At 35.5% G+C, this 15322-nt stretch overlaps 1 protein-coding gene across 1 annotated transcript; it reads right to left on the bottom strand.

Moving 5' to 3' along the window:
• Positions 1–4894: 4894 nt before the first annotated feature.
• On the bottom strand, positions 4895–5716 carry LOC107784294 (uncharacterized). Its single transcript, XM_016605402.2, has one exon. The coding sequence runs from the start codon at positions 5714–5716 to the stop codon at positions 4895–4897; it is 822 nt and encodes a 273-aa protein (XP_016460888.2).
• Positions 5717–15322: the final 9606 nt, after the last annotated feature.

The following is a 15322-nucleotide window of genomic DNA, read 5'->3' as shown; positions in this document are numbered from 1 at the left end:
ATGAAGCAAGTCTCCTACTGCGGAATTATAGTGAAAAACTTTTGTTACATATATGGATAAGTATTCTGAACTCCAATGGATTGTGATGGACTGTTTGTTTTAACTTATGGACTGTGTTGGACTGTTATAATAGATTTTAGAATTTAGAACATCAATCTGATTTAGTTAAACTAATTAGATGCGTATTCCTGGAAGCATAAGAGTTCTATAGCTAACAATCTGATTTAACTTGTGTTGATTAATGGAATCTCAGTTTGCTTTCATATATATTCCACTAAATTGTTTTCCTAGGATATACTTGATTTTGAAATCAGTACGACGGCCACTTCAAGTTTGATGGCCCGGAATTCATTGTTATAGTATAAGTGTTGGTAATTCTGGATTAATAGTTCATAGCAGTAGTTAATCGAATTGAACATGCCTTATTAATAAGACTACATTGAATCTGCTCGTGGATGTTAGTAAAATCAAGTAATTGAGCTGTTTAGTCCAAAACACGATCCCTCATTAGGAATCACCATTAGTTAAACACGTGGAGTAAGCTGGATTTTAATATGAGAGTCAAATGATCAATTGTTCCTTAGTTTGAGTAGATAAACGTGATTCTCCCTTCTCATAATTGGTTGAGTGCACGTTAAATAACTTGAAGTTATTCCAGTGATTCTGCGTTAAACTAGAATTGAAGCTGAGATCAGTGGTCCACTTTGGACATTTTGGGCTTCGGTACTATCACAAACGGCCCAGGTCTAACTCTGACTGCATGTTCATTTGGACCTGGGCCTAGATCTATAGTTGGTTTGCTCTTTGTACACACTTAGATAAGGGTCTATTTGTACGGACCGCATTCAGAACCTATAATGAATAAAAGTTGATTTCGTATGAGTTCAATAGACACAGGTCTTCCAATTCTTAAATAATGCAAAACTAATTAGGATCTTCTTCTTTGTTTTAGAGGCAAATAAAATAGAAAATTATGGATTGCTTTAGGATTGGGCCTTTAAATAAAAATGATGAGACGAGCCTCGCCGAGTAAAAATGCAAGTTGCGGGGCCCTCAATGAATGGTTAAAATAAAATCTTTAGAATTCGGGACGGGCTATTTAGCGAATTTTACGGCCTTCCCCAAAATAACAACGTGTTAGTCTCTTTAGGCGCGTATTTTAATAACATTACCTCCCTAAACTCGGGTGCACACTTATGTGACCCAGATCCAAATCTCAACGAAGTCGAAATGTGTCGCTAATCACGGGTACATCGATTATGACGTGGTTCGAGATGCATTTCCACGACGTTGCAAATTCCTTTTAAAAAATATGAAACGAGCCTCGACAAACAGAAATACACAAGCTGAGGGGCCCTCTATATGTGTTGGTAAAATTACTAGACTTCGGGATGGGTCGTTTAGCAAAATTTCACAGCCCTACCCAAAATAATGATACGCTAGTTGTTGTAGGCGCATATTTATTAAAGGTTATCTTCTTAAACTCGGGTGTACATTTATGTGACCCAAATCCAAATCTCAACAGAGTTGAAATGTGTCAATAACCACGGGTGCATTGATGTGATGTGGTTCGAGATATATTTTCACAATGTTGCAATTCTCGGTAAAAGAAATATAATAATAATAATAATAATAATAAAAGCGGTACACAGTTAAAATTTGCACATAGGTTCAACATGTATTAAAACCAGATAAATAAACCAAATACGACAATTGAGCGACCGTGCTAGAACCACGGAGCTCAGGAATGCCTAACACCTTCTCCCGGGTTAACAGAATTCCTTACTCGGATTTTTGGTTCGCGGACTGTAATACAGAGTCAATCTTTTCCTCAATTCGGGATTAAATCGGTGACTTGGGACACCATAAATCTCCCAAGTGGAGACTCTGAATTAAATAATAAATCCCGTTTCGATTGTCCTTTGATTGAAAAAACTCCCTTTCCGCCCCTCTGTGGGGTGTAGGTGAAAAAGGAGGTGTGACATGGATTCTATTTCACTATTGGCTGCCTCTTTCCAGAACAATGATTCCGAAGAAGACATAGCTTCTTTAAATGTTCGAGGCTCATTTTCCAATAAGAAAGTAACAAAATTTGGTCCAAACGAAGTAGACGTTCTTTGACGTTTACTATGTCTTGGATCCTCCTGGTTAAATGTACCTTCTTTTGTTTCTTCCCGAGGTCATTTAGATCCTTCACCAATCGATTCACATTCCTTTTTATACGGATATATGTTTTGAAAGAACTCAACATTATCTAATTCTATAACTGTATTATTATGAAGTCGGGATTTTCCGATTTATGAACAAGAAATTGATATGCTTTACTATTAGTCGCATATCCTATGAAAACACAATCAACTGTTTTCGGTCCTATTTTTACCCTTTTGGGTTTAGGAACTTGCACTTTTGCCAAATACCCCCACACTTTCAAATAATTCAAGTTGGGTTTCCTTCCTTTCCATTTTTCATATGGAATGGATTGTGTTTTGCTATGGGGTACTTGATTTAGTATCCGGTTTGCCGTAAGAACGGCTTCCCCTCACAAGTTTGGTGGCAAACCAGAACTTATCAATAATGCGTTCATCATCTCCTTTAAAGAACAATTCTTTCTTTCCGCAATCCCATTGGATTGGGGCGTGTAAGGGGCTGTTGTTTGATGAATAATTCTATATTCTAGACATATCTCTTCAAAAGGAGATTCATATTCACCACCCCTATCACTTCTTATCATTTTGACTTTCTTGTTAAGTTGTGTTTCAACTTCATTTTTATTTTGCCTGAATGCGTCTATTGCTTCATCTTTACTATTAAGTAAGTAAACATAGCAATATCGAGTACTGTCGTCAATAAAAGTTATGAAATACTTCCTTCCACCGCGAGATGGTATTGACTTCATGTCACAAATATCTATGTGAATTAAGTCTAAAGGATTTGAATTCCTTTCAAACGACTTATAAGGATGTTTAACATACTTAGATTCCACACATATTTGACATTTTGATTTTTTGCATTCAAACTTAGGCAATACTTCCAAGTTAATTATTTTCCGCAAGGTTTTATAATTGACATGACCCAAACGTACATGCCATAAATCATTTGACTCAAGTAAGTAAGAAGAAGCTGAAGTTTTATTATTAGTTTCGACAACTGTTACATTCAGCTTGAAAAGGCCCTAAGTAAGGTAACCTTTTCCTACAAACATTTCATTCTTACTTATCACCACCTTGTCGGATACACAAAAACGCACTTGAAATCGTGCTTTACAAGAAGTCCAGTAGTGACTAAGTTCTTCCTAATTTCGGGAATATAAAGGACGTTGTTCAAAGTCATGACCTTGCCAGAAGTCATCTTGAGAAATATCTTCCCATATCCTTCAATTTTTGTTGTAGCAGCATTTTCCATAGAAAGCGTCTCTTCGGGTCCAGCAGAAGCATATGTAGAAAATGCTTCCCTCACAGTACAAACATGGCGAGTGGCTCCAAAATCAATCCACCACTCCATAGCACACAAGTCATCAATATCTTCGTGCTTTTCAATCATGACTTTTAATAAACGTTTAAACTTGGAGAAAGAAAATCACGTAGATTTTAATCTCCAACAAACTGCCACGAAGGCTTTAATCTCCAAAAACGGGAGTAGACAAAACTACAAAGGTTTTAGTCTTTAGAACTGTAAGTTCTCCAACAAAACTCCAGAGCAATAAGTATACCACAAATACAGAAATAAAGAAATTAAATTCCTTAAGCTTATTGGTTTTTGGTATATCTTCTTACTTGTTGTATTTGTAAATAATAATTCTCGAGAAAAGAAAGTTAGCGTATAAACATAAATATAAACGAAACAGTAATTAATTCGAGCCCACTGAATTCACAGTGTTTCCTTAAGGAATTTAATCCCCTCCTAGTACCCAAGGTTATGGATTATTTCCTCCCAGGATAGAACGAATTACACACTGGTGTAGCGGTACTTCAAACCCCAGTGTTTCAGCGAACACAAAGTTCGGCAGCAAATCACACTTACGGTTGCTTTGTTTGTAGTTTAAAATAATGCACAACAAAGGAGGAGAACTCAGAAGTTGAATGGAAATTCTGAGAGGAAGGAATGCAATTTATAGCCGATGTTGAGTTCTTACTGAAGAGGATATCAACGATAGCCAAGCTCTCAAATTCGTTTCTGCCTGTGCCTTCTCCTAACAACTCTTATTCTGTTTTTCAGTTTTGTGTTTGTGTTCTGTGTCTTCGCTCGCAGTCAGCTATTAAGAGAATGACCAGCCGCCACTCATGGTGGAGCAATCACTAGGCTGTTATGGAGGAAGCACTTGACATGGTGGAAGGAGCACTAGGCTACCAATGGACAATGGAGCATGCACTTGGCCGAACTGGTAGGATACTTGGATTCTATCCACGGATTGGAAAACATCCGTTACAAACACGAATAATATTACGTTAATATTCATTATTAACAAATAAATTTGGTCCAAAAAATTAATCAATCAATTGACCGAAGCCGAAGCCGACCGAGCGACGACGACGACGACGACGCGAGGCTTGCCTTCTTCTTAACTCTTTAAGAGCTACAAGAAGAGCAATTGTATATATACCCATCAAAATCCTTTTCCTCTTCCAATATGGGACAATGTTTCAAGAAAGGAAAATTTAAAATTTTACTCAAAAATTTCATTTTCCCTCCATTTCCCATTCACCCTCTTTTTAAGACTTTTCCATCTTAAAATCCTCAACGGCAAATATATTGTGGGTAAGTAACAAATAGTCAAATTGCGCACCGGATACTTTCATGAATATGTCTAAATAATCTACACTCACTATTATTATGAAAACGAAAACGGAACACAAGACAACCAAAACAAAACAAAACAAAAACGACTAGATTTCCCCTAAGTTTGGAGGTTTGTAGCAACAGCTTGAAGTCTAATCTGTCTATTAAATCTTAGAATAAACTCCTCTACCCTTCTATTCAGCTCCTCTACTGACATCTCTGAGAATTCTTCATTTTCTTCATCTCTTTTATTTACGAAATAATATCTCTCAGATTTTGACCTTTGAATCCCATTTTTCTTCTTTTCAATATTCCCATTATTGGTCGCCACCTTTATCATTGCTTTTTCTGAGTTATTCCGTTCGCATTTGGCTTCACCACTCTTCTTATTCTTCTTCTTATCTTCTTGATCAACTTCATCTTTATCAGTAATGTTGATTATTTCTTTTTCTTTTTTGTTTTGTTCGACAAAAACCACATCTTTTATGTTTTCTTCTTCGTCGTCGCCTTGTTCTTGTTGTTCTTCTACTTCTTTTATCATAACGACCTCTTCTTGTGGCATAATCTCCTTATATTCAATAGATTTGATCGTATCCTGAGAATAATTAAATGATGAAGTACTAATATTAATACTCTTTTCTTGTTGGCATTTTTTAATATACTCTTCAAATGAATATTCTTGATTACTTGAAGAAGAAAAAGAGCCAAAATCAACTGCAATAATGAGAATGAGGGTGTTGGAAATGAAGAACCAGAAGTTGGTAGTGTTAAGAAGAGTAGATGGGGAGAGGTTGAAGATATAAAAGATGGAAATATACATGAAAATGGAAAAAATAAAGGCCCAAAAAGATAACCTATTTCTTTGTTGAGCTGTATTAATATTCCTGAATTTGCTAAGTTTAATAGGGTTTTCTATTAAATTTGGCTGAGAAATGGCCATATTTTGTTGAGGTTTGAGTTTGGTGGGAGGACTTAGATTTTGTTCAAGTGTGTTTGAACAAAGCGAAGAGGGAATTTATATATAGTAGGAAAAAATACAAGAGAAAGGGACTGGTAAGTCATGATTAATCTACATTCTAGATACTATTATTATTGCTAGTAATAATTGAGATATTGTGGTTACATGCAAGCCCTTAGAAGTAAAAATATTTCCAATAAGATCCTCAACTTTTCAATACAGGATCATATATTACCAGTCATTGTTCTTTCTATGAGTCAATCATTTTTTTTTTTTGTGAGATAGATGTAGGTTCGATAGTTTAATTGTACTTAGTTTGACATTTAGTTTTCTGCATTCTATCTTCTTCTTTTTTTCCTACAAAAACGACTGCCTGGACAAAGAAGAAAAAATAATTTCTAGAAGCAATAAAGAAAGGGGAAAATTGTAAAGATTTCTCGCACCATTTTCCTGATCATTATTATAATTTGAAACATAAGCCTTCCACAACAGGTTAATCCAAATTTAATATTTTTTACCCGGGGCACAATATATAGTTTGTGAAAATTTACTAAAATTTCAACAATATTATAGATGAACTTATAATCTTAGAGATAAAATAAATGTAATGTTAAAACCTTAAAGAAGGAATCCATCAAGTTAAAATTCTTAAACCGCATTTGCATTAAATCAGACAATCATGTAATTATTTCATTGGATGGATATTGCAATAGTACAGCTATCCTATCAAACTCATGCCAACTGTTCTAGGAGTTGAATAAGTAATAAATGCAGTATTGAATAGAGAACCGTGGAGGTGAGAAATATATTGTCTCTCTTGAAGCTTTAAATTGTTAGTCCAAATTAATGAATAATTGGGGGCTAGATATAGCAATATGGATAACATTTTGAAAGAAAAAAAGTTTTCAATATTTATTTTCTTTGTTGAGGATTTATTTTTGTTCTGCTTTGTTCTTAAGATGGGGAGGTCAAGGTGCAACTTACAAGCACAAGAGAATGTAAATAGATGAATTTAATAGAAACTGAACTTTAATCTTTAGGATATCTAGGTTTATACAATTGAATTTTTTTTTTTGGGGGGGGGGGGGGGCGGGGGAGATGAAATTGATCCGTAAAAAAAAGGCAGAAAATGACTACACACAATGAGTTTATCACACTAATTAAAACACCTCATGCAAACAATTGAAGGGGAAGGAGAGGGGGGGGGGGGGGACAGATAACACTTTTTCATAAAAAAAAGGAGAAAATGACTACACGCATTGAGTTTATCACACTGATTAAAAAACCTCATGCAAGCCTATCAACAAATGTCGTGCCTTTTCCATAAATCATTATTATTATTATTATTATTATTATTATTATTATGTTTGTTATTATAATAGGCCATCTTAGAAACCAAATGACTTCATGACAGCAAGTGTTATGCATGGTAGTGCCTCACATTCTACCGTTTGCTCTTTTTAAAGAAATTATTAGACATATATATGGCAAAAGCTCATAAATTTATTTGATTAAACTAATCATTGAAAACTTGCTGGATCTTTATCTGATAGATGGGTGTAGTTTTCACAACTGATATTATAAATCTAAAATAGAGGTTAGAAATCCCCCTTCTACCTAAAACCATCCTCATCTTATGCATATAATTGTGTTATGTGGACCCTTTGCCCCCCAACATTTGCTTTATATTTTAACTCCTTTGCCTTACAGATGTAAGCTTCTAGCTCCCTTCATGGGCCCAATCAGCAGCAAATTTATTCTTACGTGGCAGCCAAGTCATGCCACGTACGTCTTTACTTGTGGAAAACATGTTCATTATACTGTGGAAAATTTTAGGTATTGATTGAGATATAGGTAGAATACTTATATATGTTTTGGTATTTTTCAAGGCTTCAGGCTAATTGTTTGGATTGAAATAACTTGGTGTATACGAAAATTAACAAGGTAAACTTTAGCGACGATAAATCAGGCGATAAAAGAAAAATATTCTAAACTAAACATATATATAATCTATTATTATTTGATCAATCGACCTCATATGATTTATCATTAATATCAAGGAAGAAAATAAAAATATTAAGAGAATAGATTACCCTAAACAAAACTCTCTAAAAGATTACATTGTGAAGGTTATTGTGGTTATTGTGAAAAGATCCACAATTTATAAATGTTAAATATTTTTTTTCCGGAAAAAGGATAAGACATATGAATAGATTTATTCCTTTGAAGAGTCTTTTTCCATTCTTTCAAACAAGAGAGTAATAGATAAGAAATTCATTACAAAATCCTAACAATAATAAAATTGGTCCTCCTCTTTCTTTTTGGAAAAGGTAGGTTTTGCTCAATGGGGTGGGATATGTAACTAAATTTATACCACGCTATACAACATATTTTCATTTCTAGTGCCTTCTAATTAATTTATTGACCACAGGGTGTACAGATTATTTAGGACCTATATATTTTTTTTATTTTTTTAATGGACCTACATTAAACTATACGTAATTATTGTATAAGTTTAGGTTTGAAAGTTATCAAAACTTATGTGAAAATGAAGGGAGAAAATGGTGCCATTTGTCAACTTGGTATTTGCTCTATATATTTAACTTATTTTTACGTTGTTGCATGGTCAAATTAAAAATGTATTGTTTAGTTTTTAATCATGATTCGAAAATTAGGGTTAGGAACATAATTGCATTGAGTAATTCATGGGAGACTCAAAAGAAATAAAGACAACATTTTTTTTTATAAAGACAACATTTTTTTTTATAAAGACAACTTACAAGTTTAGTCAAAGATTATTAGGGCTATGAAACTTATCGCAAGAACATAGGCACGAATCATGGCGCAGCCGCGCTGAATTATCGTATACAAATGTTCAACCATAAAACTCTATAGATTTGCAAATCAAGAATTCTATTTCAAGTATTGTCTTTTTGCTCACGCGTGTGTGATTGTTGTCTTAAAAGGAAACTGAGATCTATTAATTAGCTTATATTTGTAAGAATTCTTTTTGTACGAAGAAGCATTTAATTTGTATGTGATAGAATTTAGTTTTGCATGAAGAATTTGAGCCTTAACTTCTAGAGGATTCGGAGAATAGAGAGGAAGAAGTAGAAAATGATTTTATTTTTTAATGCACAGCTAAAGTGTTCAACAGTATTTAACAACTTAATCACTACTCTCGTGTCTCTCACGTGTGTATTGTCTAAAATACCCTTCTCGTAACTAACTCTAATCCTCAATACTCCCTCAAGCTGGAGGGTGGAAGATGTCTAACACACCAAGCTTGGATACTAAGAAACAATGTTATGCAGCAGTCAATCCTTTTGTTAGAAGGTCTACTAACTGCAATGAAGAAGAAACATAACATGGATGTATAAGCCCTATCTTAATCTTTTCTCTTACAAAATGACAGTCTATCTCGATATGCTTTGTTCTTTCGTAAAATATTGGATTCCCAGCTATCTGTATTGCTGCCTTGTTGTCGCAGAACAAAGAAACACGTTTAGACACAATTATCCCGAAGTCTTCCAACATTCCTGTTAGCCATGTAATCTCTGCGTTACAACAGTCATTCTTCTGTACTCAGCTTCTGCTAAGCTCTTGCTCACTGTAGATTGCTTCTTTGATTTCCATGATATCAAAGAATTACCTAATTTCACAACATAGCCTATCACAGATCTCCTTGTATTGAGGTATGATGCCCAATCTGAACCACAATATGAACTGAGATGATCAATGGCTCCTGCCTCCATCAATAACCTCAGGCTTGGTGCCCCTTTGATATAACTTACCACTCTCAATGCTGCCTCTATGTGCGATTGTTTCGGATTTTGCATGAATTGACTCAAAGTTTGAACTGCAAAACTTATGTCAGGCCTGGTGATAATTATGTATAACAACCTCCCTATCAACCTTTGATATGCTAAATTATCCTTTAGCTCTGAATTACTGTCTTCCTAATGCATGTATCATACTCCACTGTTGTCAATTTTTGATTCAATTCTATAGGAGGTGCAACTGGTTTTGCACCACTTAAGCCTGCCTCTGAAATTAACTCTAGAGCATATTTCTTTGATTGAGTAAGATCCCTCTTTTTGACCTTGAGACCTCAATTCCTAGAAAATATCTTAATTGTCCTAAGTCCTTGACTTTGAACTTGCTATGCAGAATTGTCTTAGTATCATTGATTAAGTTGGATCAGCTTCCAGTAATTGGTAAATCAGCAACATACACTAGTATGATGACCATCTCTTTTCCTTGCTGCTTTGTGAATAAGGAGTGATCAAATGCACTTTGTTTGTAGCCACTCTGAACTAGTGCATCAGTGAGATTTATGTTCCATTGTTTGGATGCATGTTTGAGGCCATAGAGAGATTTCATAAGCCTGCACACTTTCAACTCACCTTGCTTATGAAATCCCTGAGGCGTCTGCATATAAATCTCCTCATAGAGATTTCCTTGTAGGAAGGCATTGCTAACATCCATTTGATATAAAAACCAACCCTTGGCGGTAGCTATGCTTATAATAGTCATGACTCTAACCTTCTTTGCTACAAGGGAAAATGTGTCATGGTAGTCTAGCCCTTCCTTTTGATTATATCCTTTGGCAACCAGCCTTGCCTTGTATCATTCTACCTCTCCATTAGCCTTGTATTTAATTTTGTTTACCTATTTTGACCCAATGGCCTGCTTCTTAAATGGTAAGTCCACTATCTCCCAAGTATTATTGTCCTCAAAGGCTTTGATCTCATGTTGCATAGTTGCAACCCATCTGCTATCAGTGGAAGCCTACTGAAAAATACTAGGTTCAACTTCGATTGAGAAAGCCTGCAAGTACATTTGATAGCCTGCTGTGAGATTAACATAAGTCAAGGTGTCAGACAATGGATACAAGCAATGACCAGAGAATTTCTCGGCAGTTTGATAGTCTTTTAGCCAAACTGGAGGTTTTGAGGTTCTAGTGGTTTTTTTGGAACCTTGAGCATCAATAGGTTCCAACATGCTGGTGTCACGAACAACTGTGATCTCTGGTTTAGTGTCTGGGATCAATTCAATTGAGGTATCTTGCACTTCATGCTCAACGTCAACTGCTTTTGTGTTTTGAGTTGCATGGTCAATCTCCACTCCTTCTGTAGCAGGTGTACTGATATCTCCTAGGACTGGAGTGGTGTCTGTAGGTTGAATGTGAGCATCTGTGGCTGTGTGTGATTCCTATAAGTCAGTAGTAGGTGTAGGTGATAAGAAGTCAGGTTGTATTGGCACAAATACTTGTGTAGGAAGGCAGCCTTCTAGAGTGGCTGCATTCTCTATGAAAGGTAAAATATGTTCTCTAAAATTGACATCTCTACTCACAAAGATAGTTTTAGTTTCTAAGTCAAACAACATATACCCTTTTCTAAACTTTCGAGTACCCTATAAAGACTGATTTTCTTGCCCTCTTTGCAAACTTGTCTCCCTTTGGTAAATTGATAGTAAAGCATAAATATCCAAACACCTTTAAGTGATCAGTAGTAGGTGGTTTATTATACAATACCTCATAAGTAGACTTTCCTTGTAATAGATATGTAGGCCACTTGTTCATCAGATATACAGCTATTTTGATGCAATATCCCCAGAACCTGCTAGGTAGAGAATTCTGAAAGTTTAATGCTCTGACTACTTCAAGTATGTGCTTGTGTTTTCTTTCCACCACCCCATCCTGTTGGGGAATGTAAGGATAACTACTTTGATGCACAATGCCTAAAGATGCTAACAACCTATTGCAGCTAGAGTTAAAGAACTCTTTCCCATTTTCAGACCTCAACACTTTCACATTTATGTCAAATTGAGTCTTTATCATTATAAGGAAATCTTTTAAGACTATTACAACTTCAAACTTTGACTGCAATAAGCACTCCTAGGTATACCTACTAAAATCATCCACAATTATAAGGAAGTAATGTTTTCTATCATATATAGGCAATTTGTGAGGACCCCAAATATCAAGATGGATAAGCTGAAAAATACAGTCAGTTTTGCTACTACTAAGAGGAAATTTCAATCTACTTTGCTTAGCTAAATGACACACTTCACAATTATGATGCAGGGTATCTAATACTTTATTCTTCAAGACATAAATGTGCTTCATTGCTATTATTGATTGATGTCCTAATCTCATGTGCCAAAGATTGCATTCATCAGTCTTCTTGGTAACCATTGCTGCTACAGGCTTGTCTCTCCACTTGAGCACATAAAGTCCACAGTCCTTCCTACCAAACCCCATCACCTTCCCATTGTAAAGACACTACAATATACAAAATTCAAGGAAGAATAGGTCATAACATCTCAACTCCTTAGTCAACTTGGAGACTGACAATAGATTAAACTTAAAATCTGGAACATATAACACATCCTTTAGTTCACAGCCTCCTAGGATAAAAGCATTTCCTTTTTGTGTTACTAAGCACTTACTACCTGTTGGAACCTACAGTTTATGATTTCTTTGTTGTTTAATGTTCTCTAAGTTAGACAAAATCTCCTTATGACTTGTAATATGATGAGATGTTTCTTTATCTATTATCCATTCACAAAAGGATGCATTGGACAGTAATGCGGTTATACCTACCATAAATGTATGATCATCACCTGCATGTGTTTTGTTCAGAAGCTCTAATATCTGTTTGTCCTGACTTTCAGTGAAAAGTTGTCCCAGTGGTTGGCTCTGAGAAGAACTTGTAGTCTCTTCTGATATCATGTTGGCATAAGCTCTGTTTCCTTGGCCCTGTTGTTTCTTCTTGCTTTTAAAGTCAAGAGGATACCCTATAATTTTGTAACAATTTTCTTTGAGGTGTCCTTTGTATCCACAACGCTCGTAAATTATCCCAATCTTCTTAGCCTTATATCCTTAATTCTGTCCTGCCATCATACGTAAGTGCTCCCTATTTACTTCAAGCACAATTAGCTCGTGTTCGCTTTCCTCTTGAATAACCAAAGCATAAGCCTGGTTTAAAGTTAACAATGGTGTCTTAAGCAATATTTGACTTCTTACTTGACTATAACTTTCATTAAGGCCAACTAGGAGCTACAGTAAACGTAAAATTTTTAAATTGCTCAATGAAAGGCCTAATGTTACACACCATATTTGCGTACATAAAAGTACGCCATAAGTAAATTGATATAAGCACAAAAATGAGATGTTACATCCCGCATTTTTGTACATTAAAGTTTTGTCGTAAGTTAATCGACGTAAGTTTGGCAATGAGATTACTTTGGAATTATAAGTATTACATTGTTTCAAACAAGTGATAAGTAAATTCATGAAGGTGAGAGGGTAAGAAAATAAAAAAAAATGAGTTTCGTCGAAGTTTGGCAATTTGGGGATAAAATACGGTCGAAGTTATAATACCCCATATTTATGGACTAGTGTCATACAAGGTACCCCATGACCATAATAGTAAGGTATACAAAGTGTGTTAAAAGTGAGTAGTATTTTAAGTAATTTGAGATAATTCCTAATTATGTGGATAATTGGGTAATTATTGGTTATTGGGAGATTAACAAATTAGTTAAGGAATTAAGTGGATAACAATTGGGTGAGGAATTTCCCCCAACGTGGCAGCCATATATGAGCCATTAAGTGACTCTTGAATAACTTTTCAAGGTGGCAACCCTTAAAGAAATGATTGAAGAATGAATGCTCAAATTCAAGATTAGGATTATTCACAAAGATATGGAATTCACAAAAGCCATAAAAGACTCTCAACATGATTGCTTCAAGGAAGAATGATGTATCTTATGAGACTAGGAAAATGTACATAAATTCAGGAATATGAACTTCTCTTTATATCTCGTTATCAAACACATGTAGTTATTAGATCATGCAAAAATGATGAAAGGTTTAGCCTTAACATACCTGAGTCGATTCTCCTAATAATCCTTCTAACATACGACAATCACGACAAAACACGTGATGGCAAGATCGAAGTATGGAAAGATCCGTATGATATTCTTGAGAAAGATTGTACCGTACACCCTTAGAATCTCAAATTCTCACGTTGCTAAGTAGACTTGTATGAATTTTGAAGCAAACCACGTTTATATACATTATCCTAGTCTCATAAGCTACAGTATTCTCCCTTATCGGGCCTTCATATTCAGTTTAGTTTTGTCTTCTTTCAGCCAAGAGAGCAGAGAGTCTATATATATATATATATAGTATTACAGTATTTTCACCACCATCGAGCTATAATCGATGGTATTACAATATTTTCACCACCATCGAGCTCATAATCGATGGTAAGGCCCCTATTGGACAACCTCAGATCATATGGTAAATTATATACCGAGCCTACTGTGGTCAAGCACCTATGAGCGAGCCTACTACGGCAGAGCAGTTACACATACCGAGCCTTATAGGGTCTAACATTTATTTTACTTACTATATTAAGAGAGTTGAGTTAGTATCAGCTGGTAAGCATATCTTCAGATTATCTTTGACTTCCAATTACTTTCAGTTATTATATTATCAGTTCAATTTCACCTTTCAGTTATTATGTTTCCTTACATACTCGGTACATTATTTCGTACTGACGTCCCTTTTGCTAGGGATGCTGCATTTCATGCCTGTAGGTCCTGATTGACATTTGAACAGACCCTCCCAGTAGACAGAGTCAAGCATCAACTTGGTTGGTAAGCTTTACTTCCTCGGAGTTACCAGGTCTAGACCTTGGAGTCCACTTTATATATACAGGTTTGATGGGTAGGTCGAGGCCTTGTCCCGGCCATAGTATGGTTCAGTTATCTCTAGAGGCTTGTAGATGAGTCCTGTATATTTTGTATATTAGTAGATGTTCATGGCGGCTTCGTCAGTCTACAAAGTTATATATATATATATATCAGCTTTTGGGGTATGTTTACCCCATAGATGAGAGATGCGTTACTTTCAAACGATTCAAAATATGGCCTCATCGGCCTAAGTTGAGGGTTACCCCTCCAGAGTTTACAGTTACAGAGTGGTACGCTCGGGCTGAGTATGGCACCGGATGCTGGCCATGCCTCTTCAGGTTTAGGGCATGATAGACTTGGTATCAGAGATGTTCTGTCCTAAGGAGTCTACAAGCTGTATCTAGTGGAGTCTTGTTTATGGGTGTATTGTTTACCACACTTATAAGCAGGAGGCTACAGAGCATTTAGGACTATCACGTTTTCTTCTTACTCTAGATCGTGTGGTAGAGCTCAGTTGTAAGAATTCAAACTCTTAAACTCTATTTTACTCGTAATAAGACGATACCTACAACCAAAAGATAGTTGATAAGAGATTTTATGTGGCTATGGAAAAGTTGAGTCAGAGGAACTCGATTTTGCATAATGCTTATGATGAGTAAATGTAAGGTCTTTAGTAGATTATGTGTGTACTAAGACGTGTAAGCCTCTCGATAAGGAGCTTTAAGGCAAGAATATCTATCCACCCCTATGGTGAAAGTCAATGAGAGATTCAGAAGGTAAATACAAGCTTCAACAAGTAAAAGAAGCAAGATAAGAAGGGTACAAGGTACCCATTTAATGAAGATTATCGATATTTTCAACTCAGGCAGAAAAATATAAGCA

Source organism: Nicotiana tabacum, chromosome 3 (assembly GCF_000715075.1).
Source record: "Nicotiana tabacum cultivar K326 chromosome 3, ASM71507v2, whole genome shotgun sequence".
Lineage (NCBI taxonomy): Eukaryota > Viridiplantae > Streptophyta > Magnoliopsida > Solanales > Solanaceae > Nicotiana > Nicotiana tabacum.
Note: the sequence above shows the minus strand (reverse complement) of the source record. Positions and strands in the feature narration are given on the sequence as shown.

Bases quoted from the DNA above. Each gene is read 5' to 3' on its own strand.
- LOC107784294 (XM_016605402.2), bottom strand. From the start codon at position 5,716: ATGGCCATTTCTCAGCCAAATTTAATAGAAAACCCTATTAAACTTAGC.